The sequence below is a fragment of the Ochlerotatus camptorhynchus genome, unplaced genomic scaffold, assembly GCF_037179485.1.
Source record: "Ochlerotatus camptorhynchus isolate MF236.1 unplaced genomic scaffold, CSIRO-AGI_Acam_v1.1 ptg000155l, whole genome shotgun sequence".
NCBI classification, from domain to species: Eukaryota; Metazoa; Arthropoda; class Insecta; order Diptera; family Culicidae; genus Ochlerotatus; species Ochlerotatus camptorhynchus.
Genome location: NW_027040645.1, coordinates 338,154 through 363,737, shown reverse-complemented (window position 1 = coordinate 363,737; position 25,584 = coordinate 338,154). Strand labels below are relative to the sequence as shown.

At 39.3% G+C, this 25,584-nt stretch overlaps 1 protein-coding gene across 3 annotated transcripts in view; it reads left to right on the top strand.

Annotated features, from left to right (window-relative positions):
- Window positions 1-10,527: 10,527 nt before the first annotated feature.
- raw overlaps window positions 10,528-25,584 on the top strand; it is a 48,648-nt gene continuing 33,591 nt past the window's right edge. The window contains exons 1-3 of one of the 3 annotated variants that reach the window (XM_065222044.1): window positions 10,528-10,726; window positions 11,193-11,449; window positions 12,710-12,816. In XM_065222044.1, coding sequence (XP_065078116.1) covers window positions 11,229-11,449; window positions 12,710-12,816 — 328 coding nt within the window. In that variant the 5' untranslated portion in view covers window positions 10,528-10,726; window positions 11,193-11,228. Of the gene's footprint in view, window positions 10,727-10,991; window positions 11,027-11,192; window positions 11,450-12,709; window positions 12,817-25,584 lie in introns of those variants that run through there. The other 2 variants (XM_065222046.1, XM_065222045.1) reach the window with 2 other exon arrangements.

The window sequence follows — 25,584 nt, the reverse complement described above, 5'->3', positions numbered from 1 at the left end:
GAAAGAGATAGAACCAAAACATTCTAATACATTTGGTGAAAATGCTAGTACAATCCAGTAGTAGTGTTGCCATGTGGTACAATCCAGTAGTAGTGGTGTTGCATGTGGTACACTGAAAAATTTAAATAGCAGGTTAGTCACCAAAGTTTTCGAGCCACTCCGTCTGTCACTTCGTTTGTGGTTTTACTCCGCAGGAAACGGCAGAACTATCCTGGACCTCTTATAGCACAAACGAAGTGTCAGACGAAGCGGCTCGAAAACTTTGGTGACTAACCTGCTATTTCAATTTTTCAGTGTACCACATGGCAACACCACTACTACTAGATTGTACCACATGGCAACACTACTACCAACAATCAATACGAAACTAACGATTTAAAATTGGCTCACCACTTTAGTAGCCTATTGGTCCCAAGCAAACGATTAACGTACCCTATTCTAGTCTAAATTCTAGTACTACGCAATGTTTGTTTTGATTCGCTATGAAAGTTTGACAGATAAAATGAGGGGTTATTGGTTTTTCCTATGTTTCGAGGGGTGAATCGATTAGCTTGGGACCAAAGAGAGTACCAGAGCTGAGCCAAAAAGTTCAGCACGGTATTTCGGGACCTTCTAGTCTTAGAGTTACCTCTATGCTACTACTGGATTGTACTAGCATTTTCATCAAATGTATTAGAATGTTTTGGTTCTATCTCTTTCACTCTACTCAAAACTTAAATGCATAAAAAAATGACAAAAAGATACACTCTTTGCACACTGCCAAAGAATCATTGTACATAAAATCAACTTTGTTCAAATCAAAACAAAAAAACTAACCCATCTGGTGGATGGCACAAGCTTCCAAGAAAATTCTATTACAGTGAACCACATTATTTTAATGGATTTCTTCGCCAGTTAGTCGTCTGTCACTTCGTTTGTGATGATACACTGAAACAAATATAATAGTTTGGAATACTATTTTGCAGAAAACACTTATTTTCAGTATAACTACGCTTAATACCGTTAAATCTACCATGATTTCAGTATAGTTGACTATAAATATAATCAAATTTACTACCATTCTGTCAAAACTACTATGCTGACTCAAACGGTATAAAGGGTGATACGGTCAAAATTTGGTCAATATCAACTTGACGTATTTCTTTCAATTTTGCATTTAAAAAACCTGAACACCCCTCATTTTGAAGGTGTGTGTGTGTAGAATGTTGCTCCTATTTTGATTTTGGAATTCACTCTTCAGTTGTCAAAATGCCGTCCAAGCAAGAAGAGCAGCGTATCAAAATTTTGCTCACGCATCGCGAAAATCCGAGCTACTCACACGCAAAGTTGGCAAAATCGCTAAAAGTTGCCAAATCAACCGTTACAAATGTAATTAAAGTGTTTGGGGAACGTTTGTCGACAGCCAGGAAGTCTGGATCGGGGGGAAATCGAAAACCGGAAGCCGCTGAGACGACAAAGAGAGTTGCCGGTAGTTTCAAGTGAAACCCTAACCTTTCTCTCCGAGATGCCGCAAATAAGCTGGGTGTATCGTCTACAACCGTGCATCGAGCCAAAAAACGAGCCGGACTATCGACTTACAAGAAGGTAGTGACTCCAAATCGGGATGATAAACAAAATACGACGGCCAAAGCGCGATCCCGGAGGCTGTACACGACGATGCTGACGAAGTTTGACTGCGTGGTAATGGACGACGAAACCTACGTCAAAGCCGACTACAAGCAGCTTCCGGGACAGGAGTTTTATACGGCAAAAGGAAGGGGAAAGGTAGCAGATGTTTTCAAGCACATGAAACTGTCAAAGTTCGCAAAGAAATATCTGGTTTGGCAAGCCATCTGTACCTGTGGCTTGAAAAGCAGCATTTTCATAGCTTCCGGGACTGTCAACCAAGAAATTTACGTGAAAGAGTGTTTGAATAAACGTCTGCTGCCTTTCCTGAAGAAACACGGTTGTTCCGTACTGTTTTGGCCGGATTTGGCATCTTGCCATTACGGTAAAAAGGCCATGGAGTGGTACGCCGCCAACAACGTGCAGGTGGTTCCCAAGGACAAGAACCCTCCCAACACGCCAGAGCTCCGCCCAATTGAGAAATACTGGGCTATTGTCAAGCGGAACCTAAAGAAGACCAAAAAAACTGCTAAGGGCGAGCAGCAGTTCAAGGCAAACTGGCTTTCTGCGGCGAAGAAGGTGGACAAGGTGGCTGTACAAAATCTGATGGCAGGGGTCAAGCGTAAGGCCCGGCAATTCGGATTTGGAAAAGCGGAAGCCTAACTGAATATTTTTCCTGAATTTTATACTAATTGAACTTGAAAAAGAAATTTAATTTGATTTTTTAAATAAACGATTTCACCGATTTACACGCGTTTTCCCTTGACCAAATTTTGACCGTATCACCCTTTAGTAGTTTTGATAGAAAAATTAGTCAAATTAAATGAATCTCATTTCTGCACAAATCTATTGGTGGGAGTATTTAATTTAAACCATCAATATTAGCGTTGACGGCTCTGTCGAAAAATTTGCTCTTCCAGCAAATGTAGACAGTTTCTTATGGGAATTTTCGATGGAGTGAAAGGATAGTACGAAGTCCGCCATGTTTCACGCACAGTCTGACGTTTGCTTATGGATTTTCTCATAGGAGTAAAGAGCTACAGAGTCGCCGTCAACGCCAATAGTATTTTTGCCAATGGATTTTGTTTCTGTGTACACTCTTTGCACACTGTCAAAGAATCATTATACACAAAATCAACTTTGTTCAAATCAAAACAAAAAAAACTAACCCATCTGGTGCACGGTAAGAAAAAAGTACCCAAAATTGAGTTCCTTTCACTCATCATGTGGCTTCCGTGGGGCTAGGTAAAATTAAGTTAAAGAAGAAAACTCAATTTTGAGTAATCATGAGCATGATGACCAAGTTCACGGATTCAAATTTTGTTCATTTAAAACAAAAATATTATTGTTTATACTCTAAACAAATGAATTATTCAAAGTAAATTGAAAGCATGTTTAAAACTAAAATATTTATGTTTCAATTAAATTTAAAAGCATGTTTATTTCAACAATACAGGATTTGGGTAAACCGTTTTTAGCGTGTCATGCCTTTTTATTTACTTCTTGTAACATTCGGAAAAAGTTGCCCCACCTTTGCTCAACACAACAAAAAACGGCCCGAAAGTAGCAAAACCGAAGATGGATCCGGAAACCAGCTCGACAAAACCGGCAGAACCCCACAGAATCCTCCACACGTGACTTCGAAAGGACAACGAAAATCCGGATCCTCCTCCGACACCGAATGTATAAAGAAACCGATATGAGGACTAGTGGCAGAACAACAAAACGACGCTAATATAACAAATTTTCACCGGTGCCACTGAACTGGATACCCCCGGATACCCACTCCGACGGGTCCCCGCATCCCGGCCCAGGACCCCAATACCCACAGGTCACCCTTAATCGAAGGGTGAAAGAGCAAGAATTTAGATGCCCTGCCCGAAGATCTTGTTTTTTTCTCTTTGCAATCCGTTTTATCTTGCTTTACCCTGCACTCAACTATTAAAATAATTTCAAAATATGTATGTTTATTTTAAACATAAGAAGCATGTTTAAAATAAATATATTTATTTTTGTTCGCATAGCTGTCAAACCAAACAAAAACATTTGTTTTCAACACGAATATTTTTAAAATAAACATAACATTATTTTTATTTTAAACATTGATTTCACATGACTTTAAACATTGATTTCACATGACTTCAAACATGGAACACGTTTGAAATCAACCTAATTTATTTTTGTGGCCAGAACAAACTGAGTTTACGTAATAACTGGTTCCAAACGTAAACAAGCCATAAGAAACCTGCAGCGTTTGTTTACGTTTGGAACCAGTTTCATACAAGATGATCAGTAGGCTGATTTGACAGCACGTCCCCCCCAGATATAATACTGATAATACTCTATACACGGTAACCGCAAAATACCCATTAATGACTACAAAGTAAGCATTTTCGAGGGAAACTGGGACTACACTGTAACTGGAAAGTACCCATTAATGGGTGAAAAAGTGCCCATTTCGCGGTACAGTAGGTAAACTCATAAAATGGGTAAAACGTCGTTACCCACTAATGGGTAAAGAGCTTATACGTCAAATCATGGGGTACTTTTTACCCATTTCCAGAACGCATTGTTTTCCGTAACTGGGTAAAAAAGTACCCATTTTTTAAAATGTATTTATGGGACTCAAATTTGTGGAATGAAACAAATATGCTTTTAACAACGTTATAAGCTAAGAAATCATTCAAATCATATAGCATTTCTTACCTTGAAGCTTTTTGAAGCGATCACCATTCTTTAAACTATTCATATATATCACTTTTTGTAGTTTTCGGAACACATGCACTCGAAAATGTAAACCAAGTATGTCAGCAACTTTATGGTGCAACAAAGATATTTTTCACCCAATAATGGGTAAATATGTACCCATTTTTGATCCCTGAACAGGTTTCGGAAATGGGTGAAAAAGTACCCACTATTTGAAATTTTCATTTACGCATTTTTTGACAGGTCCATACACTACCACAAAATGGGTACTTTTTCACCCATTAATGGGTACTCGCCTGTTACAGTGTACTAATTAAATGAGTAAAATTTTACCCATTTATGAGTAATTACAACTACAAAAATAAGTAGTAAGTATTCATTTTTGAGCAACAAATACTCATAAATGGATAATATTTTTACTCATTTAATGGGTAGTCCCAGTCTCCCTCGAAAATGCTTACTTTGTATTCATTATTGGGTTATTTTGCGGTTACCGTGTACACAGCAAAAAAAGTTGTTGAATATTACATCGAAACTGATGCAACCAGGTCAATCCATCGGTTGTGTAATATCACATTGTACGATGTACATCGATTTTGCGAACAAAATTACATCCATTGATGTAATATTGTATCTACTTTTTGCTATTACATCATTATTTCATACATCAGCTTGAATTACGTTGATCGATATTACATTTTTTTTTGCTGTGTAGAGCTTTTTGACCGTTTAATCGGCGCAATGTTCTTTATATAAGGTCCGGGTCAACAGGCTTATTGGTGTTAGTGAATTGTGCAAATGTTCAGAGGTGTTCGTATTTCATTGCAAAGTTCATCTTTTCACACGAAACAGCTGTTAAGAGTGACGTACACGGAGAAAAAATATTATCCAAAATTTATGTTTTTTTAACTTAATATAGTGTTCAGCCTCTCACTTGCCCTTTTTATTGTTGCCAACAAAAGAACGAGAGATTCGATCCAACGATATAGTTCAGCCCAATAAGTTACTTCTGAGTAAATTGCATATTCTCCAATTTACGTGAATTAAACTCAATTTTGGGTAGAATATACTTCAGAGTGGGTATTTTTTTTTGTTGGTGTTAAATGGAAACTACACGGCAAGAAAAAAATACTCAAAATAAAGTTAAAAAACTCAACGTTGGGTTCTATCATTTGAGGTCCGCCGTTGAGTGAATCAGAAAAGCGGCGTTGGTTAAAATTTACTCAACTATTGAGTAATAATAAATGAACTCAAATATAAGTTTATTTTCATTGAGGTTGCTTTTATGCGCCTTTAACCATTTCATTTTCACAAGCGTTGATAGACGAGTGGTCAACACACAGGCCCCGTAATCTCAACGTCCATGGTTCGGTTCCAGTCTGCTCCGTTTTTTTATTTTTTTTTTTGTCAACTTGGTCAACGTGGATTCATGATCAGGATTACTCAAAATTCCCTAATAAACAAATACCATAAACGAACTGTATCCCGGATGGGTAAACTATCTCACAAATGGTTTGGATGATACCCCGAACACGTCGTTAAGCTCTCTTTTATGGTTATTTTATTAGGGTTGAGTTTTCTTCTTTAACTTAATTTTACCTAGCCCCACGGAAGCCACGTGATGAGTGAAAGGAACTCAATTTTGGGTTCTTTTTTCTTACCGTGTACTATATGCGATTTACTCAAATTTGGGTTATTGGGCTGAACCCCGTAATTAAGGGAAAAGTACTTAATTTTGGGTAGTTTTTCATCTCCGTGTAAATCTCACTGTTCTCAGGCTGTGGTCCATTTGGTGAATTTTCACTTAAATTTGACACTTCGAAACTAAATTATAATGTTCGAAAATCCCTCTGTTGTTGATCGGCCAATTTTCGAGAAGGTGTGTGTCAAAATTGATTCCTTGTCTGTCAGATATAAGTCTGCTGGAATAGCAGGTTAATTTGGAAATTTTCCATCTGTCAAGTTTAAGTGAAAATTCGCCAAATGGAACACAGCCTCAGTATTGACGAGTGCACGGATGGATTTGAGTTCACTCACTCGACAAAAAATGACACAACAGCGGGGCCCTGTTTACTAAAAATGAACACATATGTGTTCATTTTTAGTAAACAGGGCCCCGCTGTTGTGTCACTTTTTGTCGAGTGAGTGAACTCAAATTCATCCGTGCACTCGTCAATTAGGTTTTGCACCGTCGGGGTTAACCTCAATCTGATGACAGTTCAGTGGTACTGTTTACGTGGACTTAGTCGTTTTTTTCTTGGGTAGATTTTCTCGATAATTTTTCAGACTGCAGTGAGATGTAAACCACACTTCTGCATTGTCCACGAGCATATTTCTTTCACCGCGCTGTTCCTCGACAATTTTCAAGTTAAAATTCAGAAATTTTAGAATTCGTTTTTTCGAAAAAACGACTAAGTGCTTGTAAACAGTACCACTGAACTGTCAAAAAGGTTCAGCCTATTAACACTGAGTTCATTTGTGACGTCACGCTGCAGAACCTAATAGACGAGTGCACGGATGGATTTGAGTTCACTCACTCGACAAAAAGTGACACAACAGCGGGGCCCTATTTACTAAAAATGAACACATATGTGTTCATTTTTAGTAAACAGGGCCCCGCTGTTGTGTCACTTTTTGTCGAGTGAGTGAACTCAAATCCATCCGTGCACTCGTCTATGGAATGTTATGGTAAAGTGACGTCGTCACTTGAGCAATGTTTACAATATTTTTGCTTCTAATACCCAGCTGGGTGACATGCCGCCATGTTATTGAAACCAACATCTGAAACGTCACAATTCCAGTGTGAACCGCAAAAATGGCGTGACTGAATTGTCTTATTTTTAGCAAATGAAATTATTTTCCCTTTTATGCCATATAAATGGTTGACTTCGTGGTAGAAAATCAGAAAATAATATTTTATGAGTCCTAAGTTTATTTTTCACAAAATGTAAGCAAAAATATTAAGAATATCCATAATATCAGTCACGCCTTTTTTTAAATTCTGGCTTGAATCTTCTATTTGTTTACAAATTATGAGCTGTCAGTGGGCCCACAATTCACGGGCCCGCAGCGATGTTAGCTCTTTTCAAGGCAAGGCAAACAAGATAGGGATGCCACCCAGCTGCTGATACCAGCTAAAGCCCTACAGTAAAAGTATGGACGTCTGTCAAAAGTTGTTCCAATCGAACCGTCAAAATGCACCGCTTTGCTCGAATGGAACAGCTTTTTTCAGTTTTGTGGTGACAGTCATCCATACTTTTACTGTAGGGCTTTAATACCAGCAAGCTGCCTGTTGGCCCGGATCTTATATAAATGTCAATGTAATCGGCGCACTCTAATGCCAATGAGCTGGATTACCGAGTTATACCAACAATCAATACGAAACTAACGATTTTAAATTGGCTCACCACTTTAGTAGCCTATTGGTCCCAAGCAAACGATTAACGTACCCTATTCTAGTCGAAATTCTAGTACTACGCAATGCTTGTTTTGATTCGCTATGAAAGTTTGACAGATAAAATGAGGGGTTATTCCCAACTAACAATTTTAGCTGCAGATTAGTTTATACAGCCAAAAATTGGCTTATACAGCTAATTTTTGCCTGTATAAGCTAGTCTGCAGCTAAAATTGTTTGTTGGGTTGGTTTTACCTATGTTTCGAGGGGTGATTCGACAAGCTTGGGACCGAAGATAGTACCAGAGGTGAGCCAAAAAGTTGAGCACGTTTCTTCGGGACCTACTTGTCTTAGAGTTACCTCTATGGTTATACCAACAATCAATACGAAACTAACGATTTTAAATTGGCTCACTACTTGACTAGCCTATTGGTCCCAAGCAAACGATTAACGTACCCCATTCTAGTCGAAATTCTAGTACTACGCAATGTTTGTTTTGATTTGCTATGAAAGTGTGACAGATAAAATGAGGGGTTATTGGTTTTTCCTATGTTTCGAGGGGTGAATCGATTAGCTTGGGACCGAAGAGAGTACCAGAGCTGAGCCAAAAAGTTGAGCACATTATTTCGGGACCTTCTAGTCTTATGGTGGTAAGCTCCAACCGGTATTATCCTCGGATTAAATCCCGATCAAGAATGTCCGGCTGGTTTGAAGTCGACATCAGAGTTAATCAACATAATTCTGAGCAAACATTTTTCAGATCATACAAACAGGGACGGTATTAAAAGTTAATCCGAGTTGGAGCTTACCGCCATTAGAGTTACCTCTATGGTTATACGTTATACCCCGTTCACATAACAGCGTATATCACGTGATATACGCTCTCTTGCAATGAGCACTCATATATCTAGTTTTCACTGGAAATCCTATGTATGAGTGCTCATTGCAAGACAGCCTATATTACGTGATATAGGCTGTAATGTGAACGGGGTATTAAATCAGTCGGTTAAGTTGTGTGAGTAAAGGCCGGCGCACAATGGATACGTTTTCAGTCAAAACACCCGAAAACGTATGCATTGTGCGCCGGCCTTAAAACTCGCCTTAAAACCCCTGTACGATACAAGCAATTAGTGACGTCACTACGTGCGTTTACGTTGATTTTTTGGTTTACTAATAGCGAATTCGTTTATTATCGGGGTTAACACCAGTTCCAACCCAGTGCGAAACCGAACTTTTGTCAGTGTGAACCTCAACCTGAGCTAGGTTTTAAACACAAACGAGCAAACTGACGTTTGTCAGAAAACAAGCAGACCCAATCTTGATACCCGATCCAGGTTGGAACTGAATAATAAACGAATTCGCTATAAGGCTGTGAACCATTTGCCGAGTTAAATTTAACTCGTGGTTAAAAGTGACTTCGAAAGTTATTCCATAGAGGTAACTCGTGGGTGAGTTCTTCACGAAAACCGGTCGATCGACAGCACAGGGATTGTCGAACACAGAGAATAACCAACAATCAATACGGAACTAACGATTTTAAATTGGCTACCTACTTGACTAGCCTATTGGTCCCAAGCAAACGTTGGTTGTCAAAATTTAACTTCTTGTCTGTCAGAAATAAGCACGCTCGGATAGCAGGGTTAATCGATAACTTTCCATTTGTCAAATTTTAACCAAAAGTTAAGAAAATCCACCAAATGGTTCAGAGCCTAATACCCCGTTCACATTACAACGTATATTACGTGATATACGCTGTCTTGCAATGAGCACTCATACATCTAGTTTTCACTGGAAATCCTATGTATGAGTGTTCATTGCAAGACAGCCTATATTACGTGATATAGGCTGTAATGTGAACGGGGTATAATACAACCATATTTCACGATCTGTGTCACCTCTCTCTGGACCATTGACTCTAATGCACCATTTAAACTGAAGGAGTTTGAGCAAGAGAGAAACAGATTAGTGGGAAAACAAACCATCCATTCATCCCTGTGTACTGGGGAGAGAAAGAAGATTAAACGTCAAAATGGTCTATTCAATGTGTGAGTCAGCACGTGGACCTTTAGTAGAAGAAGAATAAAAAGTAAATCGATGTAGGAGAATGGTTCCAAAAATTGACATATAGGGGAAATGTATGTAATGTCGGCCTAAATGTCCCTAATTTGGGCCCATATATGAATTCAGCAATCGACTAAATTTTCAATAGCGACCAAAAATACCCATTAGTGCCGTTCCAAAGACGCGTTCATCTAGATAAAATTGATAAATAGCTGATTTTTAGCGATGGGCCCAATCTTAGATCCATTGGCGTTGACGGCGACTCTGTAGCTCTTTACTCCACTGGTAAAATCCATAAGCAAACGTCAGACTGTGCGTGAAACATGGCGGACTTCGTACTATTCTTTCACTCCACTGAAAATTCCCATATGAAACTGTCAATCTTTGCTAGAAAAAACGATTTTTCGGCGGTGCCGTCAACGCCAATAGGCCAACATTAGAGCCATTTCCCCTATAACCTATATGGAAATCTAATGAAAACTATTTCGGAAATAATATTATCTACTAAACATGGATTACTCATACACTCTCACTATAAACAAAAAAAATCGTATGGGTGAGATTTGGGGTATCAACCTTAATTCTGATGATTTCATTCTCATGTTACGTTTACTACAGGGTCCATCCATTAATTACGAATAACTAAAACGCTATTATTTGGCGTCTTCCACCTCCCCAAAACAATTTTCTCAACACCCAAGACATGACCACCCACCCTCAGTTGAATTACGTATTATATGACAAACCCATAGAGTATTGCTTCCCACGTTAAGTGAAAGGCATTTTTGCGTGTTTCCTCTGACAGTATCCTTACTGCTGCTGTGAAAGGTGAAATAACAACATAATTCTAGGATGTGCTGCTGACTTTGCAAATTGAAATTTTCAAGTGCTTTATGTTACCATTATTAAACTAAATCATAAACATTTTGCTCGCCATCACCACGACACTCGAAGCCCTTTGTGAGTATAGTAGATTTCCGATCACGGAATATTTTGGAATAAATGACACATATCAGAGAGTTTATTTACGATGATGACGATGAAGCAATTGCGAACAAGCTGATGCTTTTCTTGATATTATTCTCTCTTGAATAATGTTTACAACTATGCAAAACAAATTTATGTATGTGATTGGAGCTTCAGAAGTCTGCAATGTTTTCAATAAGTACAAAGGCATGTAGCATTATTGATTTATTTCGCCTTCTACCGGTCATTGACGCAATCAGACTATGCTCGATTTGCTAATACCATCCACATATGGTATGTTTCAAGTTTGGTATGAAAAAAATATTGATCTCTGAACTAATACAAAGCCTTTTTATACTTCTAATAGAGTTGATAGTATCAAATGAAGCATCACATTTTTGAAAAAAAAAACTGCAACTAGAAAAGAATACTCGTGACTAATTCAAATTACTTCTTCTAGGTTCTGATCAATGAAAATATTCAGGTTCAAATGTGAATGCACCCTCGAGATGTTTCACCTTCCACCGGAAGCAGAGTGCAAATAAAATGTTTTACTGGTTTGACAACCAAAAATCAAGGAGCAGCCCGCACGAATGGGATGTTGGTTTTTACTTTCATTATTTTAATCCTAAAACTAATTAACCCTGCTGCAATGAGGCCAAGTACACTAAAACTACAACATCTACAAAATCATGATGTACCTAAGAGCATTTTAAGGTATGTAATAAACGCAAACAGTACAATTGTTTTAGTGGTAGTACTATATGATTTTTTTTTTATTTTGTATGATGATTTCGTAATGTATGATGATTTCTAACAGTTTTAGTTGTTTATCCAGTTTTAAGCAGTCAACAAAGTTAAAAACGATCAGTTGAAATGTATTAAAAATAGTGTAGCAGGTATAGCTTAATGCCATTAATTAAATAGAACTTTTACTTTAAAGTAGCCCCTAACTGGAAAACCAAACATTGTTAACTTTGATTGCAATGTAAAAGTAAATAAGGCATATTGTTATTTTAATGATTTGTTGATAATTATTATAACATGTTATTAAACTGTAGCTTAAACGCTGGCCAGACTGAGCAGTTATAACATGTTATAACGGTTGTCAAATAATTGCAACACAGAAACCACCATCAAGAAAGCGCTATAACATGTTATAACTCTGTAGTCTGAACGTACTATAAGCATAAGCGTATGTTTGTACACTGAAACGTCAATATACGTCTCAACGTATTTATATACCTACCTACATGAATATTTTCGATTTACAGCTAAAACTTTTAAAAATATGAAACTCAATAGTTATTTATTATTTTAAATAGTCTATCCCCAGAATATTATATATGGCACAATAGGGGAGCAGAAAATTAGACTATAATTCTTGCATATTCTAAAAATCGATAGACAATGCTTTTTATACCCGTTCACATTACAGCGTATATCACGTAATATACGCTGTCTTGCAATGAACACTCATACATAGGATTTCCAGTGAAAACTAGATGTATGAGTGCTCATTGCAAGACAGCGTATATCACGTGATATAGGCTGTAATGTGAACGGGGTATTAGGAATATAAATTATTGCCTACTTTGGTAATTTTGACCAATATCTCAACAGCTGAAAAAAAAATAGAGAGTACATTCCGCAAATAAGCATCCCACTTAACTTTAGAATTTAAGAAGCATCTAAAATGAAAGTTTTCGAACAAAATAAAATATGAGCGTCAAATAAATGCATTGGTTGATTTCAGCATAGTCTGCATGCTGAATCTTCGCTCTTTACTTTTTAGCAATCTTAATTGTGACTAGCAGAGAAATTTGATTTATGCATTGAATTAAAATTTCATCAGATCCTTCTCCATTTGAAATACTTATGTTAATCTGTTATTCTAAATAAAATCTACATTAATAAAAAATAAAATACCAGAGTTATCTAAAGGATTGATATTCATGCCCGAGTTTCTTTTTTTAGGGAAGCCTATGCAGCGTGGAATGATCGATCTGATAATTGTATTGTGCCAGAGCCCAACATTCAACCATTATTTCGTGATTTTAAACTATTTCCAACAACTGGACAAGGTAGGTTCCATATTTGAATTGGATAAGTTGAGACTTTTATGGGCCATCTCAATAGGTCCCGTACTGGACGGTTGGCGTAATGAACATATGAAATAACGGACACTTGGCATAACGTATATTTAAAAGTTAATTTACCAACAAATATTACTCCATCTTTTCATTGCTGCTCGTTCTTTGGCATAGAGTTGTTGTTTAGGAAATTGAGATAATATTTTCTTGTTTGCTCCCTTATTTGAATATGTCATAAATAAGAGAATGTTCCTTCCTTAGAATGTTTAACAAAGAAGGAAATACTCCCTTTTTCTTAATATTCATGCATGCGCTTATAATATTTGTAGGTATGAGCTTTTGCTAATATTGTTGCATCAGATTTTTCCTTCTTTCATACATGAGCAGTCCTTCCAAGCCCTAAAATACCATGGAAGAATAGTTTGGATTTTATGAAAGAACGAGCAGCAATCAAAAGAAGGAATAATCATAGATTAGCTATTTGTTTGAAAAACATGTCGAATCATATCGATTGTGCTAATTGTCCAGTATACAAAGTGTCCATTATGCTAAGTCAAGATTAACAATTGAAATGGCCTTAACTTCATTTTGTAAACAAACCTTGTAAGGCCATTTTCTCGCGAATCGAAACCTTTATTCGCAAACCTAAACCACAATCGGGTAGAGGAGAATTTCCCCTACCAGTTCATTATGTTGGTTTGCCTTTGCGGACTTCGGTTCGCGAGAAAATGGCCTTACAAGGTTTGCTTACAAAATGGAGTTAAGGCCATTTCAATTGTTGGTCTTGAAGTGTTCATTATGTCAAACGTCATTAGCGCTCTATTTTTCTCCAACACCTTCCTCAGCCATTAATGTGTAAATTTATTTTTTATAAGATACTAGCTGAGTGTGCCCGCCCTCGCTCGGGATTCAATATTAGCTTGAGTATATGGGGCTACTCCCTATAATCTCCACATGCCAAAATTGGTTCCATTTGCTTGATTAATTCTCGAGTTATGCAGAAATTTCTGCTTCATTTGTATTGGAGCCCCCCTTTACAGAGGAGGAGGGGTATCGAACCATCATAAGAACCTTTCCCTGCCCCTAGTTTCCGAGTCTACAAGGGTCAGACAGACAGACAGAATTTCATTTATATATATTTAGATATAGACATGGAGCAGGTCGTTATGTTATTCTCAATGCCATTACTCAGGTTAAGGCCTTGTTGTCCTCTGCTGCCCGAAGAAATCGTCTCCACTCTACTCGATCCATGGCCACACTTCGCCAGTCTCGTAGTCTGCGAAGGGTCCGCCTTGCCTGATGCGCCCCTTTTTTTTCTATTTCCTGTTGGGTCGCTTTCGAGAACCATTTTCACTGGGTCGTCGTGCGGCATTATTACGACGTGCCCAGCCCACCGTAGTCGCCCAATTTTTGATAATGTGGACGATGGATGGTTTTCCCAGTAGCTGGTGCAATTCGTAGTTCATTCGCCTCCTCCACTTCCCGTCATCCATCTGCACTCCACCGTAGATGGTACGCAGCACCTTCCATTCAAAAACACCAATGGGCGCGTTGGTCCTCCGCGAGCATAGTCCAGGTCTAGTGACCGTAGAGGACCACCGGTCTAATCAGCGTCTTGTAGATAGTAAACTTCATGCTGCCGGCTCAGATTGTGAAATGGTAAGCGTGACTGCTTTCTAACACCCCAATGGGTCTGGGTTCAATCCCAGCCGAGGTCAGTGGGATTTTTCTGAGGCATAAAAATCTCTGGTCACGTCTTCCTTCGAAAGGAAAGTAAAGCCGTTGGTCCCGGCTCATGTGTGTTGTGAATGGGTACAATATCCTACGCAGGTGTGGAAGCTGCCTTCCTGCACATTCGATTGCCGTCAATGGATGGCAATCAATGTCCGTCGGTGATTGGCACTAGATTGCGGAACAGAGACCAACGTTCAAATAAAGGAAAAAAAAAGTTGGAAGGGTTGTATACTAGATACGACCGCAGGGTTGGCGTTGGATAACGTCTGTTATGTGTTGTATTTAATTGTGTATATTAGATTTTAGGAATATTCCTTAATAAATCTTTTGCGAAAGTTTGGTGGCTGAAAAGGGCCGTTTTGTTGGGCTGATGTTGTTGGGTTTGCTCTACTCTGTCGCCCTGGAGAAGCTTTGGAATGATGTTGGTAGTTCGAAGACAGACAGCATCTCCCCTTCCACCCTAATAAAAAATAACCATAAACGAACGATAACCCAAATCATTGAACTATTCCACAAATGGTTTGGATGATACCCAGAACATGTCGTTAAGCAAATTAACCATACAATTTTTATTAGGGCAGCGTTCCCACACCCCAGTATAGTCCCCAAATTTAAGTGTAACTGTGATATTCTGGATAGAAATTGTCTTCAAAACTAACTCTTTGTCGAATTATTGGTGGCCCTGAAAAGGGCCGTTTTGGTTGTGGTTTTGTAATGATAGACTGAATAAATGATTATGTTTGAAAAAATTCAGTTTTTGCTCCGATCAACAACCATACGGGGCAATATGAGCACCCTAGTAAAAGTTAAGGTTTTGACAGGTTTTCACTAGAAAATAACATGCAGGAATCAAGTGAAATAGAAACATAAGTTCTTTTAGCAACAGTTACGTGTATTGCTCGCTGTAGAACCAGCGGATCAGTAAAATGTAATATAGTGAATGCGATGCTTGTTTTCTTGACTGCATATCTTATAATATTCTAGAGATTTTGAGCTAATGTTACATTTCCATTATTATCTTAGACATGTAATTGAATTTTGATACGGTTTTCATGCATATGCATCTCTATTAGAAGCATTTTCAACAAGTTTGTAAAAAAAAATAGATTGAGTTAATAGGTATTATGCCCAAACGAACGGTGGCCCATCTCGCCCCGTATGGTCTTCTTGCCCCCATCGCCTCTATTGGACTGAATTCGGAAACGCTCATGTCCAACCGGTTTTCGTTTTGGGCTGGACATTCTCTAAAGCAACATATTTAAAAAATCTGGGAAAATCTGGAACATAATTAAAAATTCTTGAAATAAACGTAATAACATATAAGTGATATCTGGGTAAGTAGGGGAATTTACGTATTCTCGGCAACCTAAGCAGCGACCTTCTTTCTATAGCCTTTTTCTCTATGGAACGCACACATATGCAGTATTGGTTTGTTTACAATCTTTTGCTGCCAGCTGCTCTAACAATTTCAGTCGAAAGAATTGTCAAAAACTCTTTTGAAACGCTTTTACAAAGCTCCAATTTCCTCTAGTGAGAGCGAGTATTGTCGGCAACCAGTTTTTCTTCGGCAACCGTTCCATTTGAACTGCATGTAAATCTGCTGTTCTATTATCGGCAACTCGAAATCAGCTACAATTTGTAGTGCGTGTGTTTCATTTCAAGAAAACCCTGCTAGATTGCTTTTTCTCAGTGGTAAAAATATAGTCAAATTGAAGCTGAAAGCATAAAGAATCGTTTGCATGCATTCAGCGAAGTGTTTTCGTAAGAAAATCCAGTGAAAATAGTGTTTCAATTTGGGTAGCCGAAAATAGTCTGTCATGCCGAAGCCGTCATTTCCCCTATCTGGCAAGACGATTGAAAATCTGGAAAATCAAATAAATCAGGAATACTGGCAACGCTGTCTCGTTTCATGCCCGTAGAGACAACCGACACTCATCCCATTTTCAGTATTTTGCTACCCACAGTGTTTATTGTACCGTCCCTGTATTCATAATATGCTACTCGACGCAGGTATAAAACCACCGTCGACGGTCGAAATGTCATCATTACAGTTTCAGCATCGAACTGTTCGTGTCGTTCGCAGTATGGCTGGACGTGGAAAAGGAGGCAAAGTCAAGGGAAAGGCAAAGTCCCGTTCGAGCCGCGCTGGATTGCAGTTTCCAGTCGGTCGTATTCACCGTCTACTCCGAAAGGGCAACTATGCCGAGCGTGTTGGAGCCGGTGCTCCCGTCTACCTGGCTGCCGTGATGGAGTATCTGGCCGCTGAAGTTCTCGAGTTGGCAGGAAATGCCGCTCGTGACAACAAGAAAACCCGAATTATCCCACGTCACCTGCAGTTGGCCATCCGCAACGACGAAGAGCTGAACAAACTTCTTTCCGGAGTGACCATCGCTCAGGGTGGTGTCCTGCCAAACATCCAGGCCGTCCTGTTGCCCAAGAAGACCGAAAAGAAGGCCTAAATTCGATCGAAGTTCCCACCCTTTAACAAAATCCGTCCTTTTCAGGACGACCAATTTGATGGTAAAGAGTTTCGTTTTCAAAACAGTTTCCTTCGTGGTGCGCAAGGAATGATAAAATGAATCCATTAAAAACATGGTTGAATCTTTCTGTCATGCTCTCCCTAGTTAATTGATATCCTCATCGAGTAAGTTCGATGATGGTTGATTAGTGTAGGCGTGTCTTGAATTCCAAGAAATTAACCAGTGCAGTGTTATCATTCCATCCTAAAATTAAACCACGAATTCTTGGGAATGATCGTGACACGCTTCATATGGATGGACGAATCGTCCTCATCTCATCCTCAGAAAATCGGCATCCTTTTGAAAAATTCCCCTCACAAAAAGGCTTTTCATGTACTGCCAGAGGGTAGGGGGGAGAGGGGCAATTTAATTATAACTAAAATGAACGAAATTTACGATGTGCGCTTCCATCGTGCAAACTTTATTTTGATTGTCGAAGCATACACTCAAAAAATTTACCACATAGGTATCTAATGGATGAAAACCATGTGAATTTCACATAGCTAAAAATCCCACCACAAAATCACATGAATATCAGGAGGCCGATGAAAGTCATGAAAAAAGTGTCGGAAAGGCATTAGAAAATTAATCGTTAAACTCTTTCTTGATAATGTTGTGGCCCTGAAAAGGGCCATTTTTCCAACGCGCTCGGCGTAGTTGCCCGGTGAATACGACCGACTGAGAACTGCAGCAGCTGGGCATTCCATGACGGCGGCCCAGTATACCGGAGCACTGGCACCAACGCACTAGGCGTAGTTGCCCTTTCGCCCCCAGGCTCTGCTGCCGTTGCTCTACTTCTGCTGCTCTGGTACTGCTGCTCTGCTGCTGGGTCGACGATCGGATACACAATGATGGAACGGGCGACCTTGTTGGACGCTTATATAGCAGAACAGAAAATATCAGAGGTGTCAGATACTCGCATCTGATGTCTCAGTTGGAGAAAGTATAAAAATATAAAAAAATCAATCGATTTTCACCATCTTTAGACAATGGTTTACTTTTAACCATTTTTCAATAGTTTACAGAATGAAATCAATAGTTTTGAAACATTCAGTAAATTGCTAGAAATATTTCCAATCGATTGATGCCATTATCTCGTAAATCTATCGAGAGATGGTTGAGTTATTATCGTTCAAAATCTTTTAATTTTTCGTAACTCATCCAAAATGACTGTTTTCAATTTTGTACCCCCGTATGTTGCCGAAAGACGTTATCCAACGTCAAAAACTTCGTGCGGCGGTGAATTTTATTCGACCGGAGCGTCCGCCGGAGTCCAAAGTAGACACGATTCCTTGCCATAATGCGTCGTTGAATTTCTCTGCTGGTATAATTTTCGGCGGTCACCAGTGAGCCAATATACACGAACTCATCGACCACCTCGATCTCGTCACCGTCAATCTGAACTCGGGGTGGGAGGCTAACATTGTCTTCCCTGGAACCTCTTTTTTCATGTATTTTGTCTTCGATGCGTTGATGGCAAGTCCAATCCGCCTAGCTTCGGCCTTCAGTCTGATGTACGTTTCCGCCATCGTCTCAAAGTTCCGTGCCATGATGTCGATCGAGAGGCTGTCCACTTGAGTATTTTCGATTCATCTACTCGACTTGAAAAGGTGTATTTTGTATTTTTTTTCGTATCTATGTATTTTTAAGTTTTGTGTATTTTGTGTATTAAATTCATTATGAAATGTATTTTTCGTGTCCAAAGTATTTTCGATGTATTTTTAAGTATTTTTATTAGGGTACTTTAGTTTCAGCAAAGAAGAATACTAAGATGAAACTTTTGGAAGAAAAGCTTTCTTTTTAATTGTCCTGTTTCACGGTCCCTTTCATCCAATGAATACCCCCTATATGAAAAGTAATTTTGTGGTTTTGCTGCCCCCTCGGTAGAGATGAACTTTGGCGCACTTTTTTTATCAAAACAATCACTCCAAAATCAGAGATGTCCCATTTGAAATTACTCGATTAACAACTAATCGATTATTTTTTGTTCACTGTGCTGTCATTTTTCCACCAATGTTTGAAACGATGAGTGATGATCCTCTGGAGAAGCTAATGCTTATATCGACACTAGGGGCACGCAATAACCTTTAACTCCAACGCAGGCAACGGCTGGAATTAAATTAATTCCATTAACTACTACTTTAATTACATTAATTACACAATGTAGAACATTAACTACTTTTTAACTCCATTAATTACAGTTGAAATTTTGAAATTAAAGTACATTAATTACATTTTCAATACTTTTAATTACATTAATTACGGATAGATAATTTTAATTACCGTCAGTACTGCTTCAAAACGCATTAATTACTTTAAGTACTTTTGAATGCATTTTAACTTCAACGTACCGGTTCTTTGTATTGCGTGCCCTCGTATCGGCATGATATAACCGATTACAAATATTTTACTTTTCGGTTCGTTAATCGATTAATCGATTATTCGAATGAAAATCACCCATCACTAGATGAATGTGAAACGTCATTTTAAATATAAGGACCGTACATAAATAATGATACAATTTGAAAGGGACTGGGCTAATCACAGATTACGTTCCGGAGCTTGCTCTTGTCGCCTGAGTCGACCGGGTGCTGTACACTCAAAAATATTATAAAACGAATATAGATTAAAATTTATGCATTTTATGGATTTTCAAAATTTATACATCGGTTCGATTAAAATTTTCGTCAAAATTATACTAAGTCCGAATAACGGAGTGGAATTCGATCAGTGTTTACTAAAATGATAGCAAAAAGATCATCTGGATTCTCTTCGGAGCTTCGTGCTGGTGAAGAGCTTCGTCCCGGCGGATTTATACAGCGCATGTGATCAGCTGGGCAGCTAGACTGCGTAAGCACAAGTTCATTCTAATGAACATCGAAAAGGTATGTATTTTTTTGATAATATTCATAAAAATAAATTAATTAAAAAACCTTCCTGAGACAATTTTAATTTTGATTTGAAAACAATAATATTTACCATAAATAAAATAAAGAAGCGAAAAATACATTCTCTCGAATAAACCGTATCTATGCATTGTAAGTATATTTCAATTTTATACTACGGAACGCATAAACCATTTTTATACTAAGTTTGCATTCTCTCCCTTTATACCGACCTTTGCGTCGGTACGGAGAGTTGCGATTTAGCGTAGCTTTTATACTATTTAGATTTCAATATTTTTTGAGTGTATGTTTGATCTCCGAGTAGGTAGTTGCTGAGTGCTGAGTTCTAACATCAGTTATAAGGCGGGCTTAATTTCATGCTAGTGGAGTGTGGGAGACGGTGGGTTTATGGCCGGCGTTGCTGGCTCATGCCGCGATAGAATGGCGTCATGGGCAGGCAATGGGGATTACAAAGCTTCCCCTCTCTGATAAACCACTGCATGAGCGAACCAAAGATCTAGTCTAGCATTGATAGTATCACATTTGTTACTCCGGTGCTCCTTCTACTTGCGTGACAAGCTTTTATTATTGTTTTCATTGAAGTATTACTCAAGGAAAAATGTTAAACATCATTTTTGTACATGGTATTGTAACTAATCTTATATGTGCTTCATTTTGATTTGGGATAAATGTTTGAACTTTGGCTCGGGATTTCCACTATGGCGTGTGCTTCTATTGTGATATATCCATACGTAATTTTGTGGGACGACATAGTGGAAACGTGTTAGCGTAGTTGGAGCATATACCCTATATAATTTAAAATCAGCTAGGAAACTAACTTCAAAATGAAGCATTTTAGTCACTTGAAGGTCACCCGGGTCGAACTAAGATATAATAAATCTAGATAGAGCTGGAATTAAGGCGTAACAGCTTTTGTAAACAATGACTTTTCTCGTTGATTTCTAGCAACTCAAGGCACACCTCCCAAATCAACATATCAATTGGGTAGGGGAAGTCTTCCCTTATTTGATGGTAGGGAGAGTCATGTCTTTCGAGAAATCATCGAGATAACCCATTGTTTACAAAAGCTGTTACGCCCTAATTTCATCTCTATCTAGAAATAGGTATAGGTCAAAATCAAAAGTACTTGAAACACGTTTAACTTTAGATTACAAGCACAAATGATTGATTAGGTGAATTAGAGATTTCTATAATTTATTAAATTAGACTAATGAGATATCATATTCATCAAACGAACTTAAATAAGAAAATTCAGAAAGTCTAATAACATTAGGTAGATTAACAAAAGAATTAGGATGCGGGGGGTCCGCTTAGGGAGGCAATTAACTTTTAAAGTTATATAATAAATTTTCCTATTTGGTCTTGAACTTCAATAAGAGAACGCAAGCAGACCAATAACAAGCAGCATTAACAAGGAGAGGAATAGTTTAGGAAATAAGTAAAAGTAGAGGTATGTGACAATTAATAACTTTTAATCTTTTGTAGGTATTGTTTTCCCCTGAGTTCATTGTACTCGATTACTATATTATTCTCTCAATACGCGAAATCTCTGATAAATACGGTTAAAGTATTTATTTCTTAGTGTTCAAGTACTTACATTTGTAAACAACAGTAAATGTTAATCTATGAACTAAATCCTACGTGACTGAAAAGCAGATCTTTCCTTATGTTGTATTGATGCATGTTTAACTTCTCGCGGCTGTCGGAATCCACGCGCCTACGTCTACGGAGCTTACGCAGAAGTAATTCGCAATTCGGCAGAGCTTACCAAAAGTTTTTTTTTTAGCTTATGTAGTTTAGAATTTGTTCGGTACGGTCGCGAAATTTTGAAATGATTGATACGTGCGGTAAAATAACTAATTTGGAACAAAGCTCAATAGTAAAGTAAGTTGAATATCTAGGGAGAAAACCAAAATTAATCAACTTGCCAACATAGACTATCACATTTATTTTTGTGGCACTCTTTAAATGATAATAAGCATTTTTTTTCTCACTTCGTTTGTCTCGCACGGCTCTCGGAATTCGCGTGGTTTTCGTAACTTAAATAATTTAGATATTTCGTTCGAAACGGATTTACTTATTCAATTGGTTTACTACGCGGATGTATCCACACGCTCACGTCGCAGCATTTTTTCCATAACTATCTTGAAACAATACATACGGAATCCAGTGTTCTGATTCAAAGCAGAGCAGTACCATAGAGGTACAGCTTACACATTCCGTGTCATTTTGTAGCATCATGGCCATCTCAATTCAAAAAACATCCAACCACCTACCTCAATCTAATCATTATCCCTTCCCATGGCGAACATGTAGCCTGCATGTGGCGAGTCAGCCATTACCCCTCCTTTACTATCGGTCTTGGATTGACTTGCGCTCTTACTGCCCCACCCTGCGCTGCAAAATGAAAATGAAAATGAAATAAAAAATAGGAAAGCTGACACTGCTTAATTTTTATTAAAGACAAAATTATACTTTTAACCTCGTTTCCAAAGTTGACGAAATAAATAAATAAATAAATTTAAGAAATCAAAACTAACGGCGCCGGTGGTGTAGTGGTAAGCGTGATTACCTCTCACCCCAGCAGGCCTGGGTTCAATCCCAGTCGGCGCCGCCGGGATGTTCTGAGGCATAACATCTCTGATCACGCCTTCCTTCGGATGGGAAGTAAAGCTGGGTCCCCGGTTCATGAGTTGATGGGTCGATAGGTAGGGTCCAGGTGTGGGAGCTGCCTTCCTGGCACGTCGGTAGCATTGGTGCTCAGCACAGAAAACAAGATCGACGGAAAAAAACAAACCGAAGGAAAAAAAAAAAATCAAAACTGTATTTGAATATGAATTAGTCTACGTTGGTTGACGAAATAAATAAATAAATCCACTCCTCCGGTAATATCTCCTCCTCCCAAATCTTGGCATTTACCCAGTGCAGCGCTCTAGCCAGTGCTTCACCACCGTATTTTAATAATTCACTTGGTAGTTGATCTACACCAGTTGCTCTGTTGTTCTTCGCCGACCGATCTCCTCCTTAACTTCTTGAAGATCAGGGGCCGGTAGCCTGTCGTCTTCTGCGCTTTCTCCAAGGTCTGTTGCCGTGCCACCTTCGTTTTCTGCTGCATCACCGTTGAGGCACAAACGAAGTGACAGACGACTAACTGGCGAAGAAATCCATTAAAATAATGTGGTTCACTGTCATGGAATTTTCTTGGAAGCTTGTGCCATCATCTACCAGATGGGTTAGTTTTTTTGTTTTGATTTGAACAAACTTGATTTTGTGTATAATGATTCTTTGACAGTGTGCAAAGAGTGTATCATTTTGTCATTTTTTTTATGCATTTCAGTTTTGAGTAGAGTGAAAGAGATAGAACCAAAACATTATACACTGGAGTCGCTTTTTACGCGGGTGATACGTCCCGCGTAAAAAAAAACCGCGTAAATTCCGGAATCCGCGTAAAAAAAAACCGCGTAAATTCCGAAATCCGCGTAAAAAAAACCGAGTAAAAAAAAACCGTGTAAGAAAAAACCGCGTAAAAAGCGATATACCGCGTAAATTCTGAAATCCGCGTAAAAAAAAACCAAAATCCGCGTAAAAAAAAACCGCGTAAATTCCGGAATCCGCGTAAAAAAAAACCGCGTAAATTCCGAAATCCGCGTAAAAAAAACCGTGTAAAAAAAAACCGCGTAAAAAGCGACTCCAGTGTAATACATTTGGTGAAATTGCTAGTACAATCCAGTAGTAGTGTTGCCATGTGGTACAATCCAGTAGTAGTGGTGTTGCCATGTGGTACACTGAAAAATTGAAATAGTAGGTTAGTCACCAAAGTTTTCGAGCCGCTCCTTCTGCCACTTCGTTTGTGGTTGAGGTGCTCGTCATAGTACTGCTTCGACCTCTCAATCACCTCACACATATCGGCTTGCGGCACGTGGCCTTTGCGCGAACTATTTAACTTCTCGTAGAACTTCTGTGTGTCGTTTACGCGGTACAGATTTTCCATTATTTCGCGATCTCGGTCTTCCTGCTGCGCTTCTTTCTTCGAAAAACCGAGCTTTGTCGGTTCCGCGCTTGTCTGTATCGCTCCACATTCAATCTCGTGTGATGTTGCAGCATTCTCGCCCGTGTTGCATTCTTCTCCTCTACTAACATTTTTCATTCGCCGTCAAACCAGTCATTTCTTCGGTCCGGGATCGCAGTACCTAGTGCCGCTGCAGCAGTACTACCTATGGCAGAACGCATGTCCCTCCAGTCACCTTCAAGAGTAGCTGCGCCAAGCTGCTCTTCCGTGGGTAGTGCAACTGCCAACTGCTGCGCGTAATGCTGAGCAACTCCGGTGACCCGTAATTGCTGAATGTTGGGTCGCGGCGTTCGAATTCGACGGGTGTTATGCACCGTCGAGAGTTTTCAGCGCATGCATACTGCAACTAGGTAGTGGTCCGAATCTATGTTCGCACTGCGGTACGTGCGGACGTTGATAATGTCGGAGAAGAATTTCCCGTCGATTAGAACGTGATCGATCTGGTTTTCTGTGTGTTGGTCAGGTGATCTCCAGGTGACTTTGTGGATATCCTTGCGGGGGAAAAAGGTACTTCAGACTACCATACCCCGAGAGGCTGCAAAGTATCGTTGGCCGTTGTCGTTCGATACGGCATGCAGGCTGTTTGGCCCGATTGCCGGTCTATACATTGCCTCTCGTCCTACCTGTGCGTTCATGTCGCCGATGACGATTTTGACGTCCCGTTGCGAACAGCCGTCGTACACATGCTCCAGCTGCGCATAGAACACTTCTTTTTCATCGTCGGGTCTCCCTTCATGAGGGCAGTGCACGTTGATGATGCTGTAGTTGAAGAAACGGCCCTTAATCCTCAACTTGCACCTTGCACCTTGCAGCTCTGGTAGAAAGTACCCGCTCGATGCCCGCTTTTCTTACCTTTTGTCGCGTCCAGCAAAGTTCCTGCAGTGCTACGACTTCGAAGTTGCGTGGTTGAAGTTCGTCATAGATTAACCTATCGCAGCCCGGGAAGCCGAGCGATTTGTAGTTCCATGTTCCGAATTTCCAATCGTAATCATTATTTCGTCGCTTAGGTCTCTGCCGATTGTCCCGATCCGTATTTCTTTCTTCGGTATTTGCAACTTTATGTTTTTTTTTCAGGGCGGCTTGTCTCGCTGGGGCGGCTGTCTCGCTGGGGGGGCCATCGTGCACAGCTCTATTTAGAGTCCTACACTGGCCTAACATGGAGAACAGACGCCGTTTTGAGCCGCACCTCCATGGTGAACAGACCCTCGGGTTTGGTGAACCATTTCCTCTATCACCGTACACCGCCAGTGTTCGCGTCGCACCTCTTTACTTTGTTATTGCCGGACTGGCAACATTGTCCAGGCTACGCCACTCAGCTGTATTCACGTATCAGCTGGTAGTCTTTTGTTATCATATGACTCGGGTAGGCGTGAGGTAGGAACTTGTGAGGACCAGAGCTAGGTATTCCGCTCCTTCCTGATTGTCAACTCACCATTACTCATGGTTGAATACATAAAATGTACAACGCATCATCATGGAAATAGCATTTGGGATCAATAATCCCCAACGTCAACTACAGAAAAAAGAATAA